At 51.4% G+C, this 21,781-nt stretch overlaps 9 protein-coding genes across 10 annotated transcripts; 6 read left to right on the top strand and 3 right to left on the bottom strand.

The window, feature by feature from the left end:
- Positions 1 to 422: 422 nt before the first annotated feature.
- Positions 423 to 1,852, top strand: PV09_01961 (uncharacterized protein). The gene is made up of 3 exons (XM_016354924.1): positions 423 to 726; positions 904 to 1,092; positions 1,287 to 1,852. The coding sequence occupies exons 1-3, from the start codon at positions 565 to 567 to the stop codon at positions 1,575 to 1,577; spliced, it is 642 nt and encodes a 213-aa protein (XP_016216940.1). The 5' UTR covers positions 423 to 564; the 3' UTR covers positions 1,578 to 1,852.
- On the bottom strand, positions 1,686 to 3,120 carry PV09_01960 (cytosolic Fe-S cluster assembly factor CFD1). Its single transcript, XM_016354923.1, has one exon. The coding sequence runs from the start codon at positions 2,898 to 2,900 to the stop codon at positions 1,971 to 1,973; it is 930 nt and encodes a 309-aa protein (XP_016216939.1). The 5' UTR covers positions 2,901 to 3,120; the 3' UTR covers positions 1,686 to 1,970.
- Positions 3,121 to 7,271: 4,151 nt separating this feature from the next.
- PV09_01959 (uncharacterized protein) lies at positions 7,272 to 9,488 on the top strand. The gene is made up of 3 exons (XM_016354922.1): positions 7,272 to 7,859; positions 7,909 to 8,405; positions 8,455 to 9,488. Exons 1-3 carry the CDS (start codon positions 7,762 to 7,764, stop codon positions 9,285 to 9,287), a joined length of 1,428 nt encoding a protein of 475 aa, XP_016216938.1. The 5' UTR covers positions 7,272 to 7,761; the 3' UTR covers positions 9,288 to 9,488.
- Positions 9,489 to 9,662: 174 nt separating this feature from the next.
- Positions 9,663 to 11,926, top strand: PV09_01958 (uncharacterized protein). Its single transcript, XM_016354921.1, has 3 exons — positions 9,663 to 10,783; positions 10,840 to 11,097; positions 11,152 to 11,926. The coding sequence occupies exons 1-3, from the start codon at positions 9,935 to 9,937 to the stop codon at positions 11,686 to 11,688; spliced, it is 1,644 nt and encodes a 547-aa protein (XP_016216937.1). The 5' UTR covers positions 9,663 to 9,934; the 3' UTR covers positions 11,689 to 11,926.
- An 88-nt stretch (positions 11,927 to 12,014) lies between these two features.
- PV09_01957 (uncharacterized protein) lies at positions 12,015 to 13,653 on the top strand. The gene is made up of 2 exons (XM_016354920.1): positions 12,015 to 13,052; positions 13,103 to 13,653. Exons 1-2 carry the CDS (start codon positions 12,095 to 12,097, stop codon positions 13,504 to 13,506), a joined length of 1,362 nt encoding a protein of 453 aa, XP_016216936.1. The 5' UTR covers positions 12,015 to 12,094; the 3' UTR covers positions 13,507 to 13,653.
- PV09_01956 (uncharacterized protein) lies at positions 13,114 to 14,495 on the bottom strand. The gene has a single exon (XM_016354919.1). The coding sequence runs from the start codon at positions 14,447 to 14,449 to the stop codon at positions 13,625 to 13,627; it is 825 nt and encodes a 274-aa protein (XP_016216935.1). The 5' UTR covers positions 14,450 to 14,495; the 3' UTR covers positions 13,114 to 13,624.
- Positions 14,496 to 14,593: 98 nt separating this feature from the next.
- PV09_01955 lies at positions 14,594 to 16,147 on the top strand. Of its 2 annotated transcripts, XM_016354917.1 has the most exons (3): positions 14,594 to 14,721; positions 14,855 to 15,988; positions 16,067 to 16,147. In XM_016354917.1, the coding sequence occupies exons 2-3, from the start codon at positions 14,868 to 14,870 to the stop codon at positions 16,071 to 16,073; spliced, it is 1,128 nt and encodes a 375-aa protein (XP_016216933.1). In that variant the 5' UTR covers positions 14,594 to 14,721; positions 14,855 to 14,867; the 3' UTR covers positions 16,074 to 16,147. The 2 variants fall into 2 exon arrangements, with proteins under 2 accessions (XP_016216933.1, XP_016216934.1); XM_016354918.1 differs by having other exon boundaries at positions 14,855 to 16,147.
- A 634-nt stretch (positions 16,148 to 16,781) lies between these two features.
- Positions 16,782 to 18,841, bottom strand: PV09_01954 (uncharacterized protein). Its single transcript, XM_016354916.1, has 4 exons — positions 18,576 to 18,841; positions 18,363 to 18,528; positions 18,197 to 18,306; positions 16,782 to 18,139 (listed from the first exon to the last, which is right to left on the bottom strand). The coding sequence occupies exons 1-4, from the start codon at positions 18,727 to 18,729 to the stop codon at positions 17,517 to 17,519; spliced, it is 1,053 nt and encodes a 350-aa protein (XP_016216932.1). The 5' UTR covers positions 18,730 to 18,841; the 3' UTR covers positions 16,782 to 17,516.
- Positions 18,842 to 19,864: 1,023 nt separating this feature from the next.
- Positions 19,865 to 20,687, top strand: PV09_01953 (uncharacterized protein; the record flags this gene model as incomplete). Its single annotated transcript, XM_016354915.1, has 3 exons — positions 19,865 to 19,911; positions 19,961 to 20,559; positions 20,590 to 20,687. The coding sequence occupies 3 exons, from the start codon at positions 19,865 to 19,867 to the stop codon at positions 20,685 to 20,687; spliced, it is 744 nt and encodes a 247-aa protein (XP_016216931.1).
- Between the last annotated feature and the right edge of the window lie 1,094 nt (positions 20,688 to 21,781).

The following is a 21,781-nucleotide window of genomic DNA, read 5'->3' as shown; positions in this document are numbered from 1 at the left end:
CCGGATTATGACTTGTTGTGCCGTAACTTGCATGCTCTGTTCTGGCTCCGTACTGCTTCCACTGAGCCGGACGGCTCTAGCTCGCACCTTCGCCCTTCTCAAACACCTGCCGCACATCCCGCGTTCAGCGGCATGTTCAGTGTGCTGTACCCAAGTCTCTGGGCTGAGCGAAAGACGCACGTTGGAGTACGTGACTCTTCTGTTCTCGCGTCGGACTGACTGCAGCAGTCGAATCCCGTGGCTTTATGTGCTCCGCACTGTGCTGAGGGAGGGTGTCGTGCGGTTATGGGGAGAGGTCAGAGCGAGCACTCAGTGCGACCGGCGCAGAAACCGCCGCTATGGGCTAAGAACGGCTAGCGCGCTCCCTGAAATCGAAAACGTCCCCCCCCTTCCCCAAAGAAGGTGACACCTTGGAGCATTTTCGAAAGTTGAATCACGGCTGCGGTCAGCAAAAAAGGGCACCTTTTGTTTTGTTTGCTCTCTCTCAACCACCACCCGACGCCTCTCCCTTCCTCCTCCGTCCCGACTGTTCTTCGGGATCCGTCCGAATCAGGTTTCCCGCACATGATGATGATGCTGCTCTCTTCGACGTGGGCGCTGCTGCTGGCGCTCTTTGCGTCCTCCGTGTCGGCGACGGCGCTCACGTACAAGTTGCAGCCGAACGAGAAGGCGTGCTTCTTCGCCGACGTGAAGCAGCCGCAGAGCAAGATCGCCTTCTACTTCGCCGTACGTGCTCGCTGAGTCTGGCCCCTTGCGCCGGGCCCGATTTGGCCAGACCTGCTTCGTCAGGTTTGGGCCGTCGGGCCTTCTGTTGTTCTCCCTCGATGGACTCGGGGAGGGGGGGGGGGTGTTTTTCTTTCTCTCAGAAACTTGGTCGTGCTGACTTTGTCTCGTAACTCGTAGGTCCAATCTGGCGGCTCGTTCGACATTGACTACGAGGTCGTGGGCCCGGCCGAGCGCGTCATCATGAAGGGGGAGAAGGAGAGACAAGGCGACTTTGTGTTCACGGCCAACGACGTTGGCGAATACAGGTTTTGCTTCAACAATGAGATGAGCACGTGGGCGGAGAAGCTGGTCGACTTTGAAATCGCTGTAAGTGCCCTGACGTTTATGGTGGATGCCTCGTCTGGGGAGACGAAGTTATGCCGCCTTTTTTTTTTCCCCCTTCTCCTCCTCAGCGCCTGCGCATGCTTTCGTCGTGCCAGAATCGACAAAGACAGTACCACACGAGGTTGACGGCGTTTCCGTCTTCGAACCGTTATCGCTGACCAACCGTTCGCTGACAGGTCGAGAACGAATCGCGAGCACAGCTCCCCGCGAAGCAGGGCTCGACGCCCGAACAGACCTCCGTTCTCGAGGAGTCCATCCTCAAGCTGTCGTCGCAGCTCTCCACCATAAATCGGAACCAGAAGTACTTCCGCACGCGGGAGAACCGCAACTTCAGCACCGTTCGCAGCACCGAGAGCCGCATCTTCAACTTCAGCATCCTGGAGAGCTTCATGATGGTCACTATGGCTGGTCTGCAGGTCTTCATCGTGCGATTCTTCTTCCAGGGAGCGAGAAAGGGCTACGTGTGAGCCGCTTCTCTTTTTTTTTTTTCCCTCATGTGCACAGCACGATGCTTTGCAGCGGGCGTTCGAGACTTGACGACTTTTTTTTTTTCGTTCGGGACATGAGAGAAGGAAAACCAAAACAAGAAAAGAAGGGGTCGGGTCCATTGCGTATAGGTGTCATTGGGCGGTGTACATTATATATATATCTCGAGACTGCATAGCTTGCGGCGCACAACGTCTGGAATCGCATGAGGCTCTTGCCATTCCTATGCATGATGAATCTACCTTCCATCCCGTACCTCCTGAACGCCATTCGCTATGCTCAAAACCATACGTCTATACGGCTGTATTTTGCCCTTTGCCTTTCTTTTTTTTTTTTTTTTCCTTTTTTTTGGTCCTCTCTTTTTTTTTTTGCTTTCACGAGTTCTCGATTTTTTCTCTCAGCTGTTTCACAATCCCATTGAATATCGGATACAGCGAGCAACTGACGTATTTGTCTACAAGCAGGCCCTCGTCCTCTCCCGTGGCCTCCTGTCGACCTCCCACGTCCTGGCCTTCTATCACCGTTCCCTCGGGATAGCTGGGCCGCTTCCCCTCTTCAATAAGCGTCACGAAGGCCGGATCGATAGGCACGCTTCCCAGAAACGCGAGGCCGTTCTCCCGCGCCATGATCTCGCCTCCACCCTTGGAGAAGACGTTGGTGCACTCCCTGCAGTGCGGACACACGAAGCCGCTCATGTTCTCTATCACGCCGAGGACGGCCAGGCCGGTCTTGCGGCAGAAGTTGAGCTCCTTTTTGACGTCGGACACGGCGACGGCCTGCGGCGTGGTCACGACGACGGCGCCGGCCAGCTGCGCCGGCGTCGCCTCCTTGAGCAGCGTCTCCAGCAGCGAGATGTGCTCGTCCGACGTGCCCGGCGGCGTGTCGATCAGCAGGTAGTCGAGGTCGGCCGGCCAGGCCGTCGAGGTCAGGAACTGCCGCACCATCGCCGTCTTCTTGGGGCCGCGCCAGATCACGGCCGTCGCGCGGTCGTTGAGGATGAAGCCGAGCGACATGCACGACAGCTTGCCGAGGCCGGGCGCCGCGGCCTCGCCGTCGCCGCTGCGGGGCCCGCGCGCCTCGTGCACGGTGACGGGCACGAGCCCGCCCGCCGCCTGCGTCACCTTCTTGTCCTCGATGCCGAAGAACCGGGGCACGTTGGGACCCGTCAGGTCGACGTCGAGCACGCCCACGCTGCGGCCCTGCAGCGAAAGCGCGAGCGCGAGCTGCGTCGTCACGGACGACTTGCCCACGCCGCCTTTGCCGCTGAGCACCAGGACGATGTGTTTCACGGTCTCGAGGCCCATGGTCTGGCGGGCAACGGGTGTTTTTTTGGGCGTTTCAGCGCTCGGTTCGCGGGTGTTCGTCCTGGTCTTCCTTTTTCGGGTTGCTTCCTATTTTTTTTTTTTTAATCTCGTTCTTTCCCTCTCTCTCTATCTCCCTCTCTGTCGCTTTTACGATATGGTGTTTCTGGTCACGGAGTCGGGAGACGGGCGAGCATCGCTATATGGCCATTTTTTCCTTTTCTCGATCGCGTCACGGCAGGTTTCCCTGGTGGCTTTGAAATCAAGCTTGCGAGATCGGAGGGCCTCGGGGGGGTTGGCCGCCACAGGCACGATTCGAAACGTCGTCGACGACATGGGACGAAATGGTGCTCAACTGTTTTTCCTTCCCAAAGCGTTGCATGCAGTCTGACCTTCTGCAGACTGTCTCTCTGTACTCTTGCACGTATGGGCGCCCTGTAAAAATTGCATACGCACGCTGCGGAGACTCGCCACGAGCTTGGCCTGGAAAACGGTTCAGGCACGTGGGGTCACGATCGATACGTGAACTAGCTGTGTACTCTCAGCTTCAGGATCACAATCAAAGGGGGGCTCGACCGCTAAATTGTGCATGTGTGCGCTTCATCTGCAGACTAATGACTTTCAGAGGTTGAACTGGGGACAAGAGCAAGGTGCACCACCACGACGCAAGGGTTACCCGGCTGCTTGGATACGTCTTCTTTCATTTTATCGTGTGTGATTGAGGAACGCGCTTTTTATTTCTTCATTAAACTTTCGTCATGAGCTAGGCAGCAAGAATAACTTTTTCGTCAGGTTAGGACACCCAGGTGAGCGATCGAACATGCAAATGAGCAAGAACGTGCACTATATTATTCCAACCTGTCTGATATTACGAACTGAACAACGCCTCTCTAAGGAGGTATTTAACGCTTAGTGGTAGCGCCCAAGGCTGTTCACCTGAATGGCCCTATTGCAACAGCCTACGTCCAAGACCTATGATCGTCCTTAGCTTGCGCCGGATCCACCCTGGCCCTGACTGGCCGGCGGTTAGTAGATCGTGCGAGAGTATTACGTGTCGTTTGACCATCGGGCGATGGTCGAAGCGCCGTCGCTGCATGAGTACAAGGTTCCATTGGGGTAAAATATGCATGCTTCGTCATTTGGCGATCGTTTGGGATGCGCCTGGGGCGCCGTGACAACGGTTAGGGCGCCGTCTGTGCAATGTCGATGTCCAGCGGCGTCAATCGAGCAGGCCTGCTCGATCGGGGCAGCGAGAGCGAGAAGAGGAAGCGAGAAGACGGACAAGGCGAAGAGCTTCATGGCTGGCGGAGCGGGTGCTGGAGAGTGTCTCGAACGAAAGAGGGCTCGTGTGACGACCGAGTCCAGACTCGAGGAACGGCTTGCCGATCGTTGCGAAGCGTTCTCGCGCGGCCGGCTCGTCTTATATCCTACGTGGAATGAGCGGAAAAATGTTGACGTCCAAACGGACGCCGAAGCTCGCGTCCGACATGCTCTTGGCGAAGGATTTATGCTCGCTGGTGCGACTCCGGCCGCCCGGGCCTCTTGCGTTCGTTCCGTGCAATACGTTTGTGGGACAAGTTCAACGCCACTTCGCGCTTCATCTTGTTCAATCCCGACGCAGATTTTCTGATCCCTTACTCATTTTATAGCTTGCGCCATGTTCGTTGACGATGCTCCCTCTCTCTCTCTCGCACTCTCTCTTATATATATGGGTTTTCTGTATTGGTGCAACGAATTGCAGCTCTGCACTGATATCTATGCCTGAGCGTAACGACTACGTCTCTACGTCCTTGCTGTGTGCATCGTGTTACACACCGTGGGAACCTTGCTCGCGCTGTGAATGTAGAAGGGGTTCATTTGTGGGTAGATGTGTGCAGAACCATGTGCGTTACCAGTTTGTAGCTTGTTCTCCCTAGCCTTGACCATCCTGACTCTATCAAGCCGCAAGTGTAAGATACTAGAATTGGCTGTAGGTGCAAAGGCACCGGTCCAACTTACCGACATAACCTCCGCCGCTTCTTGAAGATCTCGCTTCCTCCTTTTTTTTTTCTTTTTTTCTTGTTTGCCTTGAGCGTCGCATCGGTGTTGTGCAAATTTTCCGCGACGAAACCTCGACGCTCACAGCCGTACACGTTGCGACGTCCTGACAGGATCGTGGCGGACATCCAAAGGCGGATCTCAGTTCCGCCGTGCCACCTTGGTGCAACGGCGTGCTACCTTGCCAGCCTCTCGGCCTGGCCTGGGAACAATGGTGTGCTTTCGAAGCCGTCGAGGTGGATGGCAGAGGATCATGAGCTCAGTATGAAAATAAGAAAGGTGATTGACGATCCGTGAGCCACTTAAGCTTGGTCTTGTTGCTCTGGCGAGCAGCGTGTATATCGGAACCGCGGCTTGTTTAGATGGCGATTGTCCATGTTTCACGATGATGTCTGTTCATTTGTCCTGCGAAAGTTAGTAGCACGAATTGGCGGCGATGATAGATGCGGAGTCAAATCATTCGTAACGTGGCCATGCTTCACGTATAACCATGGAAACCGTCGAGCAAGATCACTTAGGACCGTGTTGATGAGCAGAAACTCTACTGACACTCAAACGGGATCTCGACCAGACTCGTACTCAACAGCATGCAGCCTATACATGTCAGCAAACACAAACTCCTCAAATTGCTTCGCTTGTCTAGTCCGTCTACGTCTAACAAATCCTCTTTTCGCACCAGAACCAACTGTGGATGCGTGAACTATCCTTCTTCACTGCTCTATAATTTGTAGTTTGAACTCTATTCGTCGTCTTCCCAGAAATGTAGTATTGCTCTCGCAACCTCTGCAGCATGACTGATTGGGATCTCATGCCCTCCGTCGATGACGACCGATTCCAGGTTGTCTTCTCCAAAGCACGAAATGGCGTCTTGGATCATTTCCTCTGGGACAATAATGGGATCTGTCCTACCCAGAATGAGAAGCACCTTGCTTCGCGACAGACCAGAATCTATCGCTTGCCGATCCGTACCGTTGGCTCTTTGCGCGTGGAGACGCATGCCAATCCTTCTCCAGGACGGATGCTGGTCTGTGATTGGGGCATTACGGATGGAAGAGATCAACGCCGGAACGAAACCCTTGTGGTTTTCGATCTGCCACCTGACGGCAGAGACAGGGTCGACAAACGGCCTTGATGGAAATAAGACACGATTGTGATCGCCCAGCTCAGCTGCTGTAGGCGTAACCTGGTCGGTGGTAGCCGGTTCTGGCCGGTTGCTGTTGACAGTGTCATACCATAGTCGTCGTCGTACGAGAAATTGTATACCCGATGTTAGAAGTCGTGCTCTGCAGTAAGATTGCGTACTTACATTACTGGATCTGGTAGAAAGCCTTCCATATGGTACAGGAACCTGCTCGACCAGGCGACGTGTGCAAGTCTTACCAGTCCCCCAGGTGTCAGCAGCACGAGGGAACGAACAAGATCTGGGAAAGTATCCGTAAATGAAGCGCTAATGCCGCCGCCTAACGAGTATCCTACGATAGAGAAACCATTCGTACCGGTCCATGCGAGTGGGGACGACGCTAGAGCAAGCAGAATTTGAGACGTATACAATCGCGAATCGTGCTTGAGATCACCTGGGTTATCAGAGTAGCCTCTGCCGAACAAGTCTGGACCTTAGTATTAGCGTGTTGAATGTGAATCCTGTTCTGCTCATTCATCTGTTGTTTTTCATGGACGCATCATCCATGAGACCTTACCAAATAGCATCACTCGGCACCCATTCTCAACCATCTTCTCAGCTAGTAAGCCCATACTTAGACAGGGGGTGCTGATGCCATGCACGAACAAGACTTTTCTGCCACTCTCAGGTCCCCACTCGTACACTCTCAAGCTTCCATACGGCGTCTGAACATCTCGCGCACCAGGGAACAGGTCCGGCGGATACGCCAGCTCCTGCCTTTCCGTCTCTGAGAGCTGTGGCAACACGGACTTTAAAGGAGAAGGCGTAACAGAACCTAACGGGTCCGGACTACGAGTCCTTTTCGAATTTGATCGATAGACATGCAGCAGAAATAGCGAAATCGCACCAACGGGTATCAAACACGACGTCTTTGAGAAGCGACTGGAAAGGGACCGGACCAGATTGAGATCAAACATGGCAGTTTCTTGATTCCGCACGCGAACTCTGCGCACCCAATGAACCTCACAGCAAGTACCGAACTCCGTCAGTGTTGTTGGTCCCACACGGGAAGATCTTTCCAGTGGGCTCGTCGAGATATCACTGTGCCAATCACAATCCTTGATCAAGCCCCGGTCCTCTCCCAGGTCGTCCCAGCGGTGAGCTAAGCCGAAGAAAGGTGGCCGAGATCGAGGAGCTTTCTGGGAAAAAAACCTGGGAGCTCTGCCATGTTCTCGAAACAGATCAACAATGCCTGTCTGAACAAAGGAAACAATTCTTAAAGGGCTAGACCCCGTACGTGGCGCGTCAAAACGTTGCTCCTCAGGCTTAGGACGTTCCACATGGAGGCTTGCACGAATGGCCAAGCCCACAGCCCACTGTGCTTACGCCAGACACGGCAAAGACCATTGCTCCAGGTCCCAGATGGGAGACTGTGTTCTGCTCCTGGGTGCCGCTATTGTTCTTCCTCTGACCTGCGATACCAGAGCCCGTCCACGCAGAGTCACATTGAACAACCCAAGGCTTGCATTCTTTATGACTCGCTCTTCAGCATTCACTTGCTTTTCAGCCTTTTATTCCTTCCTGACGCCGCAGCAGCCATCTTCGAGATTTCCTCGTGCGGGCTGACAGCGCTCCTAGCCTCTCACGCGACCAGTTTTCTAGCACGATCTTCTTTTCCTTTCGTATGATTCGTGTTGAACGGATGTGATGGATAACTATCGGTTGCCCCAAAAACTGCCCTTTTCGAGCAAAAGACTCAAGACGAAGGTGGTTCTGTCGTACATCTTTGACTATGTCATCATTGTGTTGGTCGGCCATCTACTCTACGTTGGCGTTTTGGCTAACAGAGAGCAGCGTGCTAGTAGCTGGATTCTACGCCCTTGACGCAGTCGAGCCGTTTCATCAACAATTCTCACTGAAAAACTACACTCTCCGTTACCCCTACGCCGTCCACGAGCGAGTTCCGATTCCACTCCTTCTCGCCGCCGCAGTTCTGGCGCCTGCAGTTATAATTGCTGTGTACACGCTGGTGATAGATGGACTCTTCTCACACCAAGCCGGGGGAAGACGAAAGAGGTACCCGCTCAAGAGCAGGCTCTGGGAGCTGAATTGCGGCATCCTTGGTCTCCTTTTGGGGGTCGGAGCCTCCTTTGTGATCACGGGAGCACTCAAGAACGCCATTGGAAAGCCCAGACCAGATCTGATCGATAGGTGCAAGCCGGATCCAACTGTGGAAGCTGACTTTTTGCTTCCTGGCAATTTCAGTCTGGCCCAGCACGCGATTTGTACTCAGACGGACAACGCTATCCTCAAGGATGGTTTTCGAAGCTTTCCTTCGGGGCATAGCAGCAGTGAGTAACTGCCATCTGTACTTTCGAAGTACACTGCTGATATAGACAGGCGCCTGGGCTGGTCTCTTCTACCTTTCTCTATATCTTACAGGAAAGATGCACGTTTTAGACTCTAGAGGCGAGGTGTGGAAGACATTTATTGTTCTTGTACCTTCCCTAGGTGCTGCTCTCATTGCAGGCTCAAGGATCATGGACGCAAGACACCACCCTTTTGATGTCATCACTGGCAGTCTGCTTGGAATCTTCTGTGCTTGGGTGGCGTACCGTCAATACTTTCCTTCCGTAAGTGATTTCCGTGCCAAAGGACGGGCGTATCCAATCCGCACATGGGGTCGAATTAGCGAAGATTATCAGGAGGTGGATAAGTTGCCATTGAAATCGGATATCTCTGGCATGGCATTCGGAAGTGGCAGAGAGACACCTCCGCAACCAAGCTCAGGAAATGTCTTTCGTGATGAGGTTGGAGCATCTCAGCGGAGAAGGCGCTTACAGGATCCCAATTACGACGGCTCATTTTCAGACGTGACGTCTGCAGTAGACACAGCAAAGTACCTATCACAGCATGGAACTGGAAATCCATTCACGCAAGGTGAGATGAGAAGGCCTGGAAGGAGAGACGAGTGGGATGAGTCAACGGATGATGAAGGGGGAAATGATGTTGAACTCCAGCCGTCATATGCACGACCTGCGGTTTCTGGAGAAACGCGCTATGATCCCCCAATGAGATATCTGACTCCGGAAAACACCTCGTACTCGGCCTACAGAGCTCCGCAAGCACAAGCTGAAAGCAGACAAACGGTTAAGCCTGCAGAACCGAGCGGTGGCGATCTCGGTGTAAGCTCGTCAACAGCACCAACCCACACCGCCTCTGGCAGTGCATGACAAATTTTGGTGATCCATTCTCGCATCCACAACGATTTGAAGTCATGATTGTTCGAAATTGCACGGAGCACATGAGCGTTAGCGCATATCCGGGATTGGGCAATCTGGAGTTTTGTTGGTCTAGCATACGTGTTCAATAATCTCGGATTTGTGAATTCTTAAAATGAATCTCTCTTATTCTGAGCGTTCAGCATGTTTTCCCCCTCTCCATTTGCTCATGATCTTATGAAGCGTGGAGTGTCTGCTTCATACGTTCTAAGTAAACCTACCCGCTTATGGTTAGACAAGATCACCTGACACTGGTTACCCATTTCGGACGCTCACATCCCGCACCTTGGAGCCTTAATTTCGTTGCCTGTTATTGAATAAAAAGCTCTCTTTCCGTAGCAGCACCGTAAGCCGGAAATCGTCTCCTAGGACGCTCGAAACAAAGCAAAGCTGCCGAGCGATTTTCAAATATTAAGCCTGAAATTTTAGCCGCTTGGCACTTGTGAGGTGAATCGCATCGTGTGCGCGTGCCTGGTTGCCTTTTGCACGAGCCGTGAGGAGACGTACACTTGCATTTTTCAGCTGCATATCAATAACATTGGACTAGCCTCAGGATCTTAAGAAACAAAAAAAACCATTGGATTCCACCATCTGCCAGAATGTCTGAGGAATCGAAGGAGATTGATCCAAACAAGATGGCCATGCCTGCTGGGACTGAACATGAAAACGATGACGACTCTGGACCCGAGGAAGAAGTTGCAGAGGGCTCTTCGACGACGCCAACCGGCGCTCCCAAGAAAAAGAAGAAGAAATCCAAGTCTAAGAAGCTTAAAGATGCCGTTACCGGTGGCAAATCAGCCGGAGAAGGCAGCAGCAAGCAGCCGGAAACCGCGGCGTCGCTTTCAACAGAACAGTTCCAGCAGCTGCTGTCCATGAACCCGTCTCTTAAAAACGAGCTTGCAGGCATGGATCATGCGAAGCTCATGGAAATGATGAAGAAAATATCGCTTGCGGATACGCTGACGGGAATGTCCATCACGGGGAAAAACCAAAAGGACATGGCAAGCTACAAATTCTGGCAGACACAGCCTGTACAATCCTTTGAAGAGGCGAAGACGGCCCCAAAGGAAGAAGGCCCTATCAAGCAAATTGACCCTGCAACTGTACCTAAGGAGCCGCCCCCTATGGTGGAGGGATACGAGTGGGTCACCATGAATTTGGACAACGAAAAGGAGCTCAGCGAGGTGTTTGAATTGCTGTCTGATCACTACGTGGAGGATGCGGATGCGACATTTAGGTTCCATTACTCTGCCTCATTCTTGAACTGGGCACTAAAATCGCCGGGTTGGAAGAAGGAGTGGCACGTTGGAGTTCGCGCGAGCAAGTCGAAGAAGTTGGTTGCCTTCATCTCAGCCATACCAGTCGATTTTAGAATACGCAAGAATGTCCTGAAAGGGTCGGAAGTCAACTTTTTGTGCGTGCACAGAAAGTTGCGGAACAAGAGATTGGTACGGTTTGAGCGATGAAGTTCGTCCTCGTCTGCCGAAACTAAATAGAGCTGCAGGCACCTGTCTTGATCAAGGAGATCACGCGCCGAAACTATGTCGAGGGCATATTCCAAGCTCTGTACACGGGTGGAGTTTTACTGCCAACTCCTGTGGCCACGTGCAGGTACTACCATCGCAGCCTTGATTGGCAAAAGCTGTACGAGACTGGTTTCTCTCCCCTGCCGCCAGGTTCGACCCCGTTACGTCAAGCGGCGAAATTCAAGCTGCCTGATACGACTTTGATGCCTGGTCTGCGGCCGATGGAACTGAAAGATGCAAGTGCCTATACTTGTTCTTGGAATGGATCACGTGCTAATCAGTTCTGATAGGTTTCTGCTGTAGCTGACCTTCTCACGCGCTACCTTGGGCGATTCGACCTGGGGCAGATCTTTTCTTCCGATGAAGTAAAACATTGGCTTCTTCACGATCCTCAGATTTGCCCTGAGCGCGTCATATACACGTACGTCATCGAAGAATCTGGCAAAATTACCGATTTCGTCTCGTTCTATCGCCTCAGTTCCACCGTGATCGGCGGCAAGAAGCATCAATTTGTTAACGCAGCGTACATGTATTACTACGCGACAGAGACTGTGTTCGAGGGAGACGGAAAAAAGACAAAGGCAAGATTGAACGCGCTTGTGAAGGACGCCCTTATCCTTGCGAAGAAGGAGAATTTCGATGTGATGAATGCGTTGACCTTGATGGATAACCCGCTGTTCTTGGAGGAGCAGCTATTTGGAGCAGGAGACGGCCAGTTGCATTATTATGTGTACAACTATCGTGCCGCGCAAATTGAGGGCGGGCTTGGTAAGGACGGACGAGCAAGCGACAAGAATATGGGTGGCGTAGGAGTTGTCATGCTATAGGCAGCGATGATCTTCGCAGCGGACAGCTCAGAATTCGAGGATATACATCATCATGAAGCCGTAACGAATGAAAAGTTCAAACAATGATCGTTCTGCCCAGAAGCTCTGGGCATGCTAACCTGCATTCCAACTTTTTTTTTCACCCCTTGTGCTACGGCAGAAAAAGAAATGTAGAATAAACAAAATAAAGCAACGTAGAAAGATATTATGTACGCCATTCATAGACAAAATGTCGAAAATATTATGGGTGTTTTTAAAGCCTGTCCAGCACGTGAAAGGCGGCCTCTGACGACATTGGTTGACAGCGTCCCTTCACTTTTGCGATCCAGGCTTTGTGAAAACGACAACAAGAACGCACTACAATTTGCGCCCACCTTTATCTTGTACATCTCACTCCAAATTTGCGATGCCTTCGAAAGGCTCAGTGCCAACAGGATATGCAGATGAGATTGTAATTTCGAGCTCGACATTCAAGGCGCAACAGCGAGCACTTCAAAATGGCGTGTTACCCGGCCAGAAAGCAGGGCAGAAGCGCAAACGGGAGGGAAAGGGCGACAGCAGTGTAGTCTTCGGCGAGAACGCATACAAAGGCCCATGGGCAAAATTTCGGGAGAAGACGCCGGAAGAGGACGAGAGCGGTAGCGAAATCGAGGTGACAGACTACTCAGAAGAAGAGGAGGACGCGCCAAAAGTGCCCCCTCAAATGGCGACGGACTACAAACCAGAAGGACAAGAGGAATCCACTGAGTTTCATGGCGAGAGCATGTCTGATTATCAGGGGAGGACGTACATGCATGTACCTATGGATCTGGACGTAAGCCTGACCGGCGACCTTCCCGACGACTTTAAGTGCTATGTGCCGAAGAAGAACATATTCACTTGGAAGCATCACTCTGGCCATGCAATAACGCAGATGCGATTTTTCCCAAGCTCGGGACACCTGCTGTTAGCCGCGAGCGCGAGCGGCAAAGTCAAGCTTTTTGACGTTTACCATCAACGCGAGCTCCTTCGCACGTATTCCGGACATAACAGGAGCTGCAACGATGTCAGTTTCAACAACGACGGCACCGAATTCTTGACGGCGAGCTACGACCGATATATGAAAGTTTGGGACACGGAGACGGGGGCTTGCAAAGCGAAATTCACAACGGGGCAGACACCTCACGTGGTGCGGTATTACCCACTGGATAACAACCAGTTTGTGGCTGGCATGCGCGACAAAAAGATCGTGCAATACGATATACGATCCGGCGAGATGATACAGGAATACGACCATCACTTGGATGCTGTGAACACCATCACGTTCTGCGACGAGAACAGGAGGTTTGTGACGACGTCTGACGATAAGTCACTGCGTGCTTGGGGTAGGTATCGCTCCATGTCCCTTCAAGCAAGATGCTAATATCATTTGCAGAATACAACATCCCTGTTCCTATCAAATTCATCGCCGAACCGCACATGTACCCCCTCACCCGCGCCGTGCATCATCCCACCAAGGAGTTTATCGCCATGCAATCGTCCGACAACCAGATCGTCGTGTACGCCTCTTCCGAACGCTTCCGACAGAATCGAAAGAAGGGTTTCCGTGGTCATAACAATGCCGGCCATGCTATTGATGTCTCCATCAGTCCCGATGGTGAGTTCGTCATGTCCGGTGATACCGGTGGATATGTGTGCTGGTGGAGCTGGAAGACTTGCAAGATGCTCCACAAGATCCAGGCAAGCCAAGTGCCTGTGGTGAGCTGTGCGTGGCATCCAAGGGAGACGAGCAAGGTGGTTACAGGTGATGTAAACGGCATCATCAAGTACTGGGACTAGTCACTACTTCCGAAAGTTGTTTGGTAGCCCGTCAAAAATACCCTCAAGAGACGATCGCGACCGATTTGGCCGCATTCTGTAATATTTTTTTTTCACGTCATTTCAATATACGTGAAGTTCAGTTATTACTTCTCTTTTTGATCTGCTCTTCGATAAGGGGCCAGATTTTTGGTTCCTTTACGAGCTTTGATTTCAGCCCCTCCTCAGCGACAATATTCAAAATTCTCGGGGGTTCAGAAGCCAGAGCATAGAGCCTCGTCCATATATTCGAGCTCCTACGTTTATCCAAAGACGGATCAACATGCCTCTCGAAGTTCCCTTTCCTCAGCCACGTTGGTTTTCTCGCCCTCAAATCCTTCAGAAGACACTGATCTGTCGCCCAGCTAAACCCATTTGCCCTGACCGTCTTGATCTCCAGTAATGTGTCACCAGGTATGTCAGACATCCACTTCTTCAGCATCTCCTTGTTGAGTCTCGCCTGTGGCGGCAGCTGGACGAGGATACGGGCGACGTACCCAGATGTCATGGGCGTCACAAGCAGAATGGGCAGCAGTGACGCGCCGGCCTGAAGAACCAAAGGCCAATTGAGCGGTTCGGGGGATGACAGAGCCTCTGCGCCGACTTGGAATAGCCAGATCACGACTAGGACGAAGGGCGCGAGCCGAACAACGCCCAGGAAGGCGATACGTGGCGCGGAGCGGGAGTAGACTCGTAGCGCGGTAGGATACTCGAATGTGCCTGTTATTGCGCCTTGCGACGATGAAGATGCTCCCTCTGAAGCCTTAGCCAACTTTGGTCGCCTCGCTGGCAACACGGCATTTGACTTTTTGAGCTTCGAGGCATATTGTCGCGTGTTCCTGGTTAGGAGTTGGTGGACGGAGGCATTGCGAAACAGTATATTGCCATTGAAGGCCCGCCTGGAAAGGCTGAAAATTCGTATCATGACATTTATGATCCGCCGTGCTCTTTGCTTAGCTGCGAAAGGTGCTAAGATGGGAATGTGCGATACAAAAGTTCTAACGATACTTGCGCGTCTGGACCCTGCGCCACGAAGCTTCGCTCCTGTATATCATCGGCTGGATCCCTGTATGCTTTGTGTTTCGGACGATCTATCCACAACTTGGTTGTCTTGCTTTGCGTAGGCCTATTCTCTCATATGCCACTACTTGCTTGAGGTAGTTTTTCACAGCTTGAAATCACGATGCGACGGTCACGGTGAGTGTTTCACGGGGTGTACTGTCTCTACCAGCGTCCTCCGCTGATTGCCAACGATGCAAACGACGTCCCCAAAGCCCTAGTTACAAATGCGCAAAGCGTGACAACGATACTCATAATGATACTCTTACAGGTAGCTTGCGACCATGATATCCACTATTATCACTTTCGTTGTCGGACTCCTCCATCTAGCAACAGCATATACCACCCTCTCGGAAGCCTCTCTCAAGGCCATTCCAGCGCCTGGCGATGACTTCGACATAAAAACGGGCTCTCTTCTCGCGCCCATTCTCCAAGTTCGCGTCCCTGGCACGCCGGGCATTGCGAAAGTGCGCCAGCACTTCGTTGACTTCTTTAGCCAGCAGCTCCCGTCGTGGACGCTCTCCACGCAGAACAGCTCTCAGCACACCGCCCTGGGCGGCGCGCCGATCGACTTTGTGAATATCATCGCGACGCGAGATCCGCCCTGGTCTCAGCCGGGAGAAGTGGGTAGGCTGACGCTGGTGGCGCATTACGACTCGAAACTTACGCCGGAGGGGTTTATTGGAGCGACGGACAGCGCGGCTCCTTGCGCAATGTTATTGCACGCGGCGAAAGTTCTCGATGAGGCTTTGACGCGGAAATGGGAGAATATGCAGGCAAACGGGGAGACGGATGGACTGGAGGGCGAGAAGGGCATCCAGATCCTGCTGCTCGACGGTGAAGAGGCGTTTGTGAGCTGGTCCGACAGAGATTCGCTGTATGGAGCGAGGGCGCTCGCCGAGGCCTGGGAACAATCTCTTAATCCCGCGATGTCGACATATAGAACCCCGCTCCATGAGATCGACCTCTTTGTGCTGCTCGACTTGTTAGGATCTGCCAATCCACGCATGCCCTCTTATTTTAAAACCACGCACTGGGCCTATAAACATATGGCCGATCTAGAATCGCGGCTCCGTGCTGCAAATCTTTTCAAGTCCTCCGGAAATGCTTGGTTCACTGATGCGAACAAAAATCCTGACATTGGACCCTTTATGGGCGGCATGGTGCAAGATGACCACCTCCCCTTTATGGCGAGGGGTGTTGAGGTCTTGCACCTTATTCCTAGTCCATTTCCAAGTGTGTGGCATACTGAACATGACGATGGAGAGCACTTGGATATCAAAACAACGGAGGATTGGGCCGTGCTTACGGCCGCGTTTGCCGCGGAGTGGATGGATCTGGAAGGATTCATGGTGCCACCCAAACAATCCTTGGATAGGAGGAAACTGGAAGAGAGGACAGAATTGTGAGTTCTCGTTCTTCGTTACTGGCATGAATAGTTTGGATAAGTGGCTTTGTATGGTAGGCTAATGTGACGTGCTAGATTTTGAAACGTATGTAGCATACGGCGAAAGCGGGAATGGTCTTTTTATGCGTAGAAATGCATTATTCTTCTTCCGATATATCAGTGACAATCCATCTTGTGATTCATATGATGCCAATTGTGGTTTAGCAGTGACTGCCTACGGCGAACAGCAGAGAAACCTGGTACGCAGTTCCTAAAGGTCATTTTCCCAAGTAGGCGAACATGACGCAACGGTCATTGCGTTCAAACTTGTATTCGGATCCAACTGCTTCAATTCTCCTCCATTTTAAGCTCCCCTAGCCAAATCTGGGTACAAGTAGCTCCTCGGACTTAGATTCGACGTTTCTGGTCCTAGCCCTGGACGGGACGGATCTAAAATTCGCCTTCCGCCTCTCTGGCCACGATTGCAAGTTTTCGAGGAATAAACCACATCTAGGGGGACTGGGAAAACTGGATAGATCACAAGAACCGCAAAAGAGTCCTCCGCGTATGTCTGCGAGTCGTGCTTATAGCATGCGAGGTGATAAACACACGAGTACGTCTGAAACACATTGAGAGGGCAATTGACGATCGAGATAGAGAAACAAGCGCTCCAGTCAAGCCGAAGACATTGTTTTAATTTTTATGCTCAAGTGGAGCAATGATACGTAGGAAACGTCGGGAACTATCTCGCATCATCACCAGGGCCGACTCAATGATCATCAAGTGGCCGTTCTTAACGATTGAAGTATATGCCGCATTCATTATAACAAATTGCTGTCAGATACTGTGAATAATTACGTGACATATCATATCCTGCGTCAAAACAACATGATCACTCATGACATCAGTTCCTCTATTCTGTTTATCGACAATCCCACATTCGTACTGGATCTTGCATTTCTATATGTGTTTCCGCCGTTATGTTAAGTCTTCCATGCTTTGTTGTCAGGAGACATTAACATAATGCCGTAACAAAGCAGAGATTGCCACTGGGTATTGAGGGCGCCGTAGTACGACCTGTGCCATGGCCTCCTCCTCGGGAGTTGATGAACACAATTCCATGTCGTCGGTGATAAGCACATTTTCCATTGAGACAGTGCCGTCAAGTCAGTGACCGAATATGATCGGTGAAGTTGCTGAAGGGTACTCTTGTCGGCACCAGAGAAGTGGTACAGATCGTGATGCAAAGGACCACTTAAAGATGAAGGTTCATAAACTTCGAAGGCTTGACTTCGACGAGCAGTCTATCCAGTTGATTCAACACCTTTTAGCTCACGCAAACCCAGGTTTGTCCTTTTCGTGGCGCAAGTTCTTCTGAACATCTCTTCTGATTCAAACGTCACAAGTGTCGACGAACTAGCTCTTTGAGCAGGGTCGACTTCGAGGGCGCTCCCTCGCAGCGTGGTAGCCCGCATGTTTTGAATGAACACGAGCAATTTGAAAGTGTCTTGGAATATACTGTTTGACGTAGTCCTACCAAACACATTCAGCGCAATTCAGCGTATTGTGGCTGCGTCGATGCAGGAAGCTCTTGGTACTGCGTTCCTGGCCCTGGGGCCTCAATCAGTCCACCGTAAGGCCCATTATTAGCTCCGTAGAAAGGAGCTTGACTAGCAGGCCCAACAGGCATAAAAGGGCTAGCGGGACTTTGATAAGGCGGCACGGGGCTATAAGTCGGAGCCGGACTTTGTGGCATACTGTTCAAATTGCTCCATGGCTTTTGTTCCTGTCGACTTGGTGGCGCCGATTCTGGCGAGAGTTCAGCTGCCCAACCCTCTTTCGTAGGAAGCTCAGCCTTGAAATCTTGGGGAGGCCCATCGTTTGGCCTTGCACCTGAACCTTGCATTTTTTGTAGTTCCGTATTTGGCGAAGATTTGGTCGTGGCATTCTTTCTTTTGAGAATAATGACCCAAGCTGTAAGACCGGCTATTGCTAGGAGCAGGATAACCCCTACAGTGGCCCCTCCAGCGATGAGGCCGACGTGACTAGTGGATGAAGGGATGGGAGCTGCTGCACTTGGGGCAGAAGAAGTCAACGAAGATGGCGCAGAAGACTGTAAAGTACCTGTAGATGCCGCAGAACCGGTCGTAGATGTCGAAACTGGAGAGCCTGGAGCTAGTTAAGACCATGTCATGGTAAATTTGCGGCCTTGCTCGGAGTACGTACCCGGCGTGGTGAGATAGAGCTCCCCGGCAGCAAAGCAGCCAAAAATTGACAGAGGGTTGGGATCACCTTCCGTCTTGTAGATTGTCTGAGTTCCACATGTTGTATCGAAACTTGCGAGAATTAGTGCATGTTTCTGAAATCTGCTCTTGTAGATATGCGCTCATACCAAGTCAACGTCTCTCCGCCTTGGTATTTGATCGCTCTGGTACTTCCTTCAGAGTCTGTCCCACATTCCGTCGCAGGATGGCATATACCGCCACCTTGACTGCAGCAGTCGGCGATATTCCCGAAATCAGAATAGGTATAATCGCCATAACAATAAAGTGGTGACCCTTGAGAGCATTGAGTACGAATCCATACCATTAAGCGAGTATCTTACATGAGCCTAGAGTGCTTGTATATCCTCGAAAAGCTGGATCATTATCTAGGGTTCGCTTCAGAACCGGAGGAGGAGTTATCTCAGAGGCTGCCGGAGAACAGTGTGAGAAATGGATGAAGTCGCAGAGCAGCAAGAGACACAATGATTTTCTCATGGTGGCGAATACACAGATCGGACAGCCTTATGACTTCTCCATATGAAGGCTGGTGACGAAGATGCTAAGTACACCTGGACGTCCATGATTTCTCCTCTGTTGGTTGAAGGGGAGGGGGGAGACCTGAGATGACAGCAAGCCGTGAGGCGTTGAATGGCGTTCGCTAGGCGCAGGCTAAACTCGTGAAACAGCGACTTTTCGTATTCAAGCAGCACCATAAATAAACACAATTGTACGAATTCCACTTTCTTCACACCGGTTTATTTACTATTGTCAAAAAATTTTCCTCGTGGCAGGTCGTGTGGCTCTGATTCTGAGGGGTAATGGTCCATGGAGGGGAACGAGTTGGAGGCCGCCAATGCTCTGTCATGGAGGACTGCTCTGCAGGAATTGCATTTGGTGCAGCAAGATTATGTGCTGTGATCTTAACAAAGCTCAATTCAGCAGCGAAATCTGATGTTTCTAAATATGCAGAGACAGTCAATTATGCAGGATTGACAATCGACTTGTGTAATATTTGAAACTGCTTCTCGTATCGAGTCATGCGAGCCAAGCAATCGAGAGATGACATTGGGCCGGTCAAGCACCTCTGAACGGAGTAGTATACTCTGCTAATAATTCGACGGCACAGTGCTGGCAGCAAATAGCTAAGGGTAAGTATCGGCTTGAAAGACAGAAGATCTGTGTGCGCAAATCTGGACTGCTTTGCAGCCATCCCAAAATCGCTACGTTTTTCAACCCCAACTTACCTTATCAACTTACCTTATCAATTTGGGACGTGCTGCGTTTCTCAATAACTTTCTGATGTTATACCTACAGCTAGGCACCGATAGCTAGTGCTGGCAAGCCTCCCTTTCATGGAGAAAAGGCGGGCTCAGGTGGGAGAAGTTGGCAGTAAGAAGGTACGCTAGAATCGAGACAGGGTTGAAGGGCTCATGCCGAGGACTGCTGACCAGTCTGCTGAATGCGCAGTCTCCCCTAGCCGATATCCATGCCACTTTGCTATTCGTTCTCCATACTGGGAAAGCTTAAGGCTTGCAAGCCACAGCGGACAAGCAATCTGTCCGTCTTTACCACGGAACTCTCCAAACAATAGCCTGCCATTGCATAAGGTATACAAAAAGCTGGAGTCAATATGATGGCATCTACAAATGAGGAGGATCCGTTCCTCCAAGTGCAAGCGTATGGCGATGATTTTGAGGCTTACGATCCGGACTGCTAACGGCAACAGTGATGTGTTGTCCCTACTCAACCAAACGCGCCCGCTGTTCTCGTCCTATCTTCGAATACGCTCTTCGGCCTCATCAGCACAATCTCCGGAGCTGCTAGAAGCGCGAGGTGACCTTGAATCCACGCTCAAGGAGCTGTCCGAGGACTTAGCAGACCTGATCCAAAGTGTTAAAGCTATTGAGCAGGATCCGTATAAGTTTGGTGTCGAGCTCGATGAAGTTGCACGGAGGCGAAGGCTGGTAGAAGAAGTAGGCGGCGAGATCGAAGATATGCGTGAGGAGTTGGGCAAAACCATTCAAGAAGCAAAAAATAAAGGCAATGGGAGTGCGCTGCCTGATCCGGACACGTTTGATGACGAGGAAGATGGATACGCAATGTTCGAGCAAGAGAGGCAACAGGAGATCATGGCAGAACAGGACGAAGCATTAGATGGCGTGTTTCGAACGGTTGGGAATTTGCGACAGCAAGCAGATGCTATGGGACAAGAATTGGATGAGCAAGCCCAGATGCTCCACGAAGTGGATACAATCACGGACCGCGTCGGAGGGAAGATTCAAAGTGGCATGAAGAAAGTCCAGTGGGTCATAAAGAAAAACGAAGGTAAGATATTGACACCATTTTGATCTGTAGGACAAGGGCTCATGTTGGCAGACACGTATTCAAGTTGCTGCATTGCGGTTCTGATTGTCGTTCTGATCATACTACTAATAATAGTCGTTGTGATATGAGCTTAGCTTCGAAGCCTCGTGACATTCTTGCTCTGCGGCAATTGCGCTCCAAAGGACGGCAGACCAAATGGCTCTTGGTTTCTTTCCTACGTTTCGCGATCCACTAGGAAATTGGAAAGTGGTTCGAGTCGTGCACTCGCAATTCTCTCCATTTCGGCATCTCCCACCGTCAGCCACGGTTAAAGTCCCCATCTGCAGAGTGCAAGCCATATGGTTGAGGGCGCGTATCGGCAGGACAAGCGATTTCAATTTTTTTGGGCTGCGTCTGTTAAGCGCTGGCCGCAGAACTCCCTGCAGGAGGTGCTTGTTTCGTCCCTCTGGTCGCTCAATTCATGAGCAAAGAGTCCACAAACTCTATTACGTCTATTACGTAGGAATGGACGCACCACGGGCACGAGTTTTAAGGTCGTCAAGCTATTTTAACCCAGTGGATTCTTTGGAAGTTCGAGTGATCTTCTTGCAATGGTCGGGAGGAAAGAGGAAAAGGTTGACTTCTCTTAGAGGACCTCATTTTGGTTCAGTAGGGATGTACAAACGCGCGCACAAGCGACATGTGCTTCAAAGAGCGAAGAAAGCCCAAAGCAGCGCGCTTCTGTACCATCTTTCAGGAGTCGATCTGCAGTTCTCCTGCGTGCACTTTGCGCAGGAGACCACATGCTAATGCCTCATATGGTGCAAGCTGGTCCAATCAGATCCCGCGTTTCAGGGCTAGGGATCTCTGCCACAACCACCGCTTCACGTAAAATCGAGAAAACTTTTGAATGGACGACGCGCGTTTGCACTGTACATGAATGTGTTTATATCGTAAGCATGAGCTAGGATCAACTCCGGCTTTTCCCACGAGAACCATGGCTTGCTTCCCATGATCATGGGATTCGAATGACCCACCAAGCAATTCAAGCATTGCATTTGGCTTGAAACACCAAGACTAGTGTTTGTATTCGGCAACCCACGAAGTGCAAGCCACCGTCGCTGATCATTCTCGGTATCGCGATTTTGTGGCATTCAGCTGATTGGTTGCACCTCTTCACTCATATGCCGGTAACCTAGGTTCCCGGAGAGATGAATATTATCTCCAATCACCCCGCGAACTA

This window comes from Verruconis gallopava (genome assembly GCF_000836295.1).
Source record: "Verruconis gallopava strain CBS 43764 unplaced genomic scaffold supercont1.5, whole genome shotgun sequence".
Classification (NCBI taxonomy): Eukaryota; Fungi; Ascomycota; class Dothideomycetes; order Venturiales; family Sympoventuriaceae; genus Verruconis; species Verruconis gallopava.
This window is presented reverse-complemented; position numbering and strand designations above follow the sequence as displayed.

Coding starts and splice junctions, on each gene's coding strand:
- PV09_01961 (XM_016354924.1), top strand. CDS start 565: ATGATGATGATGCTGCTCTCTTCGACGTGGGCGCTGCTGCTGGCGCTC. Junction 727..903: donor AGATCGCCTTCTACTTCGCC/GTACGTGCTCGC, acceptor CGTAACTCGTAG/GTCCAATCTGGCGGCTCGTT. Junction 1,093..1,286: donor TGGTCGACTTTGAAATCGCT/GTAAGTGCCCTG, acceptor GTTCGCTGACAG/GTCGAGAACGAATCGCGAGC.
- PV09_01960 (XM_016354923.1), bottom strand. CDS start 2,900: ATGGGCCTCGAGACCGTGAAACACATCGTCCTGGTGCTCAGCGGCAAA.
- PV09_01959 (XM_016354922.1), top strand. CDS start 7,762: ATGGATAACTATCGGTTGCCCCAAAAACTGCCCTTTTCGAGCAAAAGA. Junction 7,860..7,908: donor TTTGACTATGTCATCATTGT/GTTGGTCGGCCA, acceptor AACAGAGAGCAG/CGTGCTAGTAGCTGGATTCT. Junction 8,406..8,454: donor TCCTTCGGGGCATAGCAGCA/GTGAGTAACTGC, acceptor TGATATAGACAG/GCGCCTGGGCTGGTCTCTTC.
- PV09_01958 (XM_016354921.1), top strand. CDS start 9,935: ATGTCTGAGGAATCGAAGGAGATTGATCCAAACAAGATGGCCATGCCT. Junction 10,784..10,839: donor AGTTGCGGAACAAGAGATTG/GTACGGTTTGAG, acceptor ATAGAGCTGCAG/GCACCTGTCTTGATCAAGGA. Junction 11,098..11,151: donor GGCCGATGGAACTGAAAGAT/GCAAGTGCCTAT, acceptor CAGTTCTGATAG/GTTTCTGCTGTAGCTGACCT.
- PV09_01957 (XM_016354920.1), top strand. CDS start 12,095: ATGCCTTCGAAAGGCTCAGTGCCAACAGGATATGCAGATGAGATTGTA. Junction 13,053..13,102: donor TAAGTCACTGCGTGCTTGGG/GTAGGTATCGCT, acceptor TATCATTTGCAG/AATACAACATCCCTGTTCCT.
- PV09_01956 (XM_016354919.1), bottom strand. CDS start 14,449: ATGATACGAATTTTCAGCCTTTCCAGGCGGGCCTTCAATGGCAATATA.
- PV09_01955 (XM_016354917.1), top strand. CDS start 14,868: ATGATATCCACTATTATCACTTTCGTTGTCGGACTCCTCCATCTAGCA.
- PV09_01954 (XM_016354916.1), bottom strand. CDS start 18,729: ATGAGAAAATCATTGTGTCTCTTGCTGCTCTGCGACTTCATCCATTTC. Junction 18,529..18,575: donor TACAAGCACTCTAGGCTCAT/GTAAGATACTCG, acceptor AATGCTCTCAAG/GGTCACCACTTTATTGTTAT. Junction 18,307..18,362: donor GGCGGAGAGACGTTGACTTG/GTATGAGCGCAT, acceptor AATTCTCGCAAG/TTTCGATACAACATGTGGAA.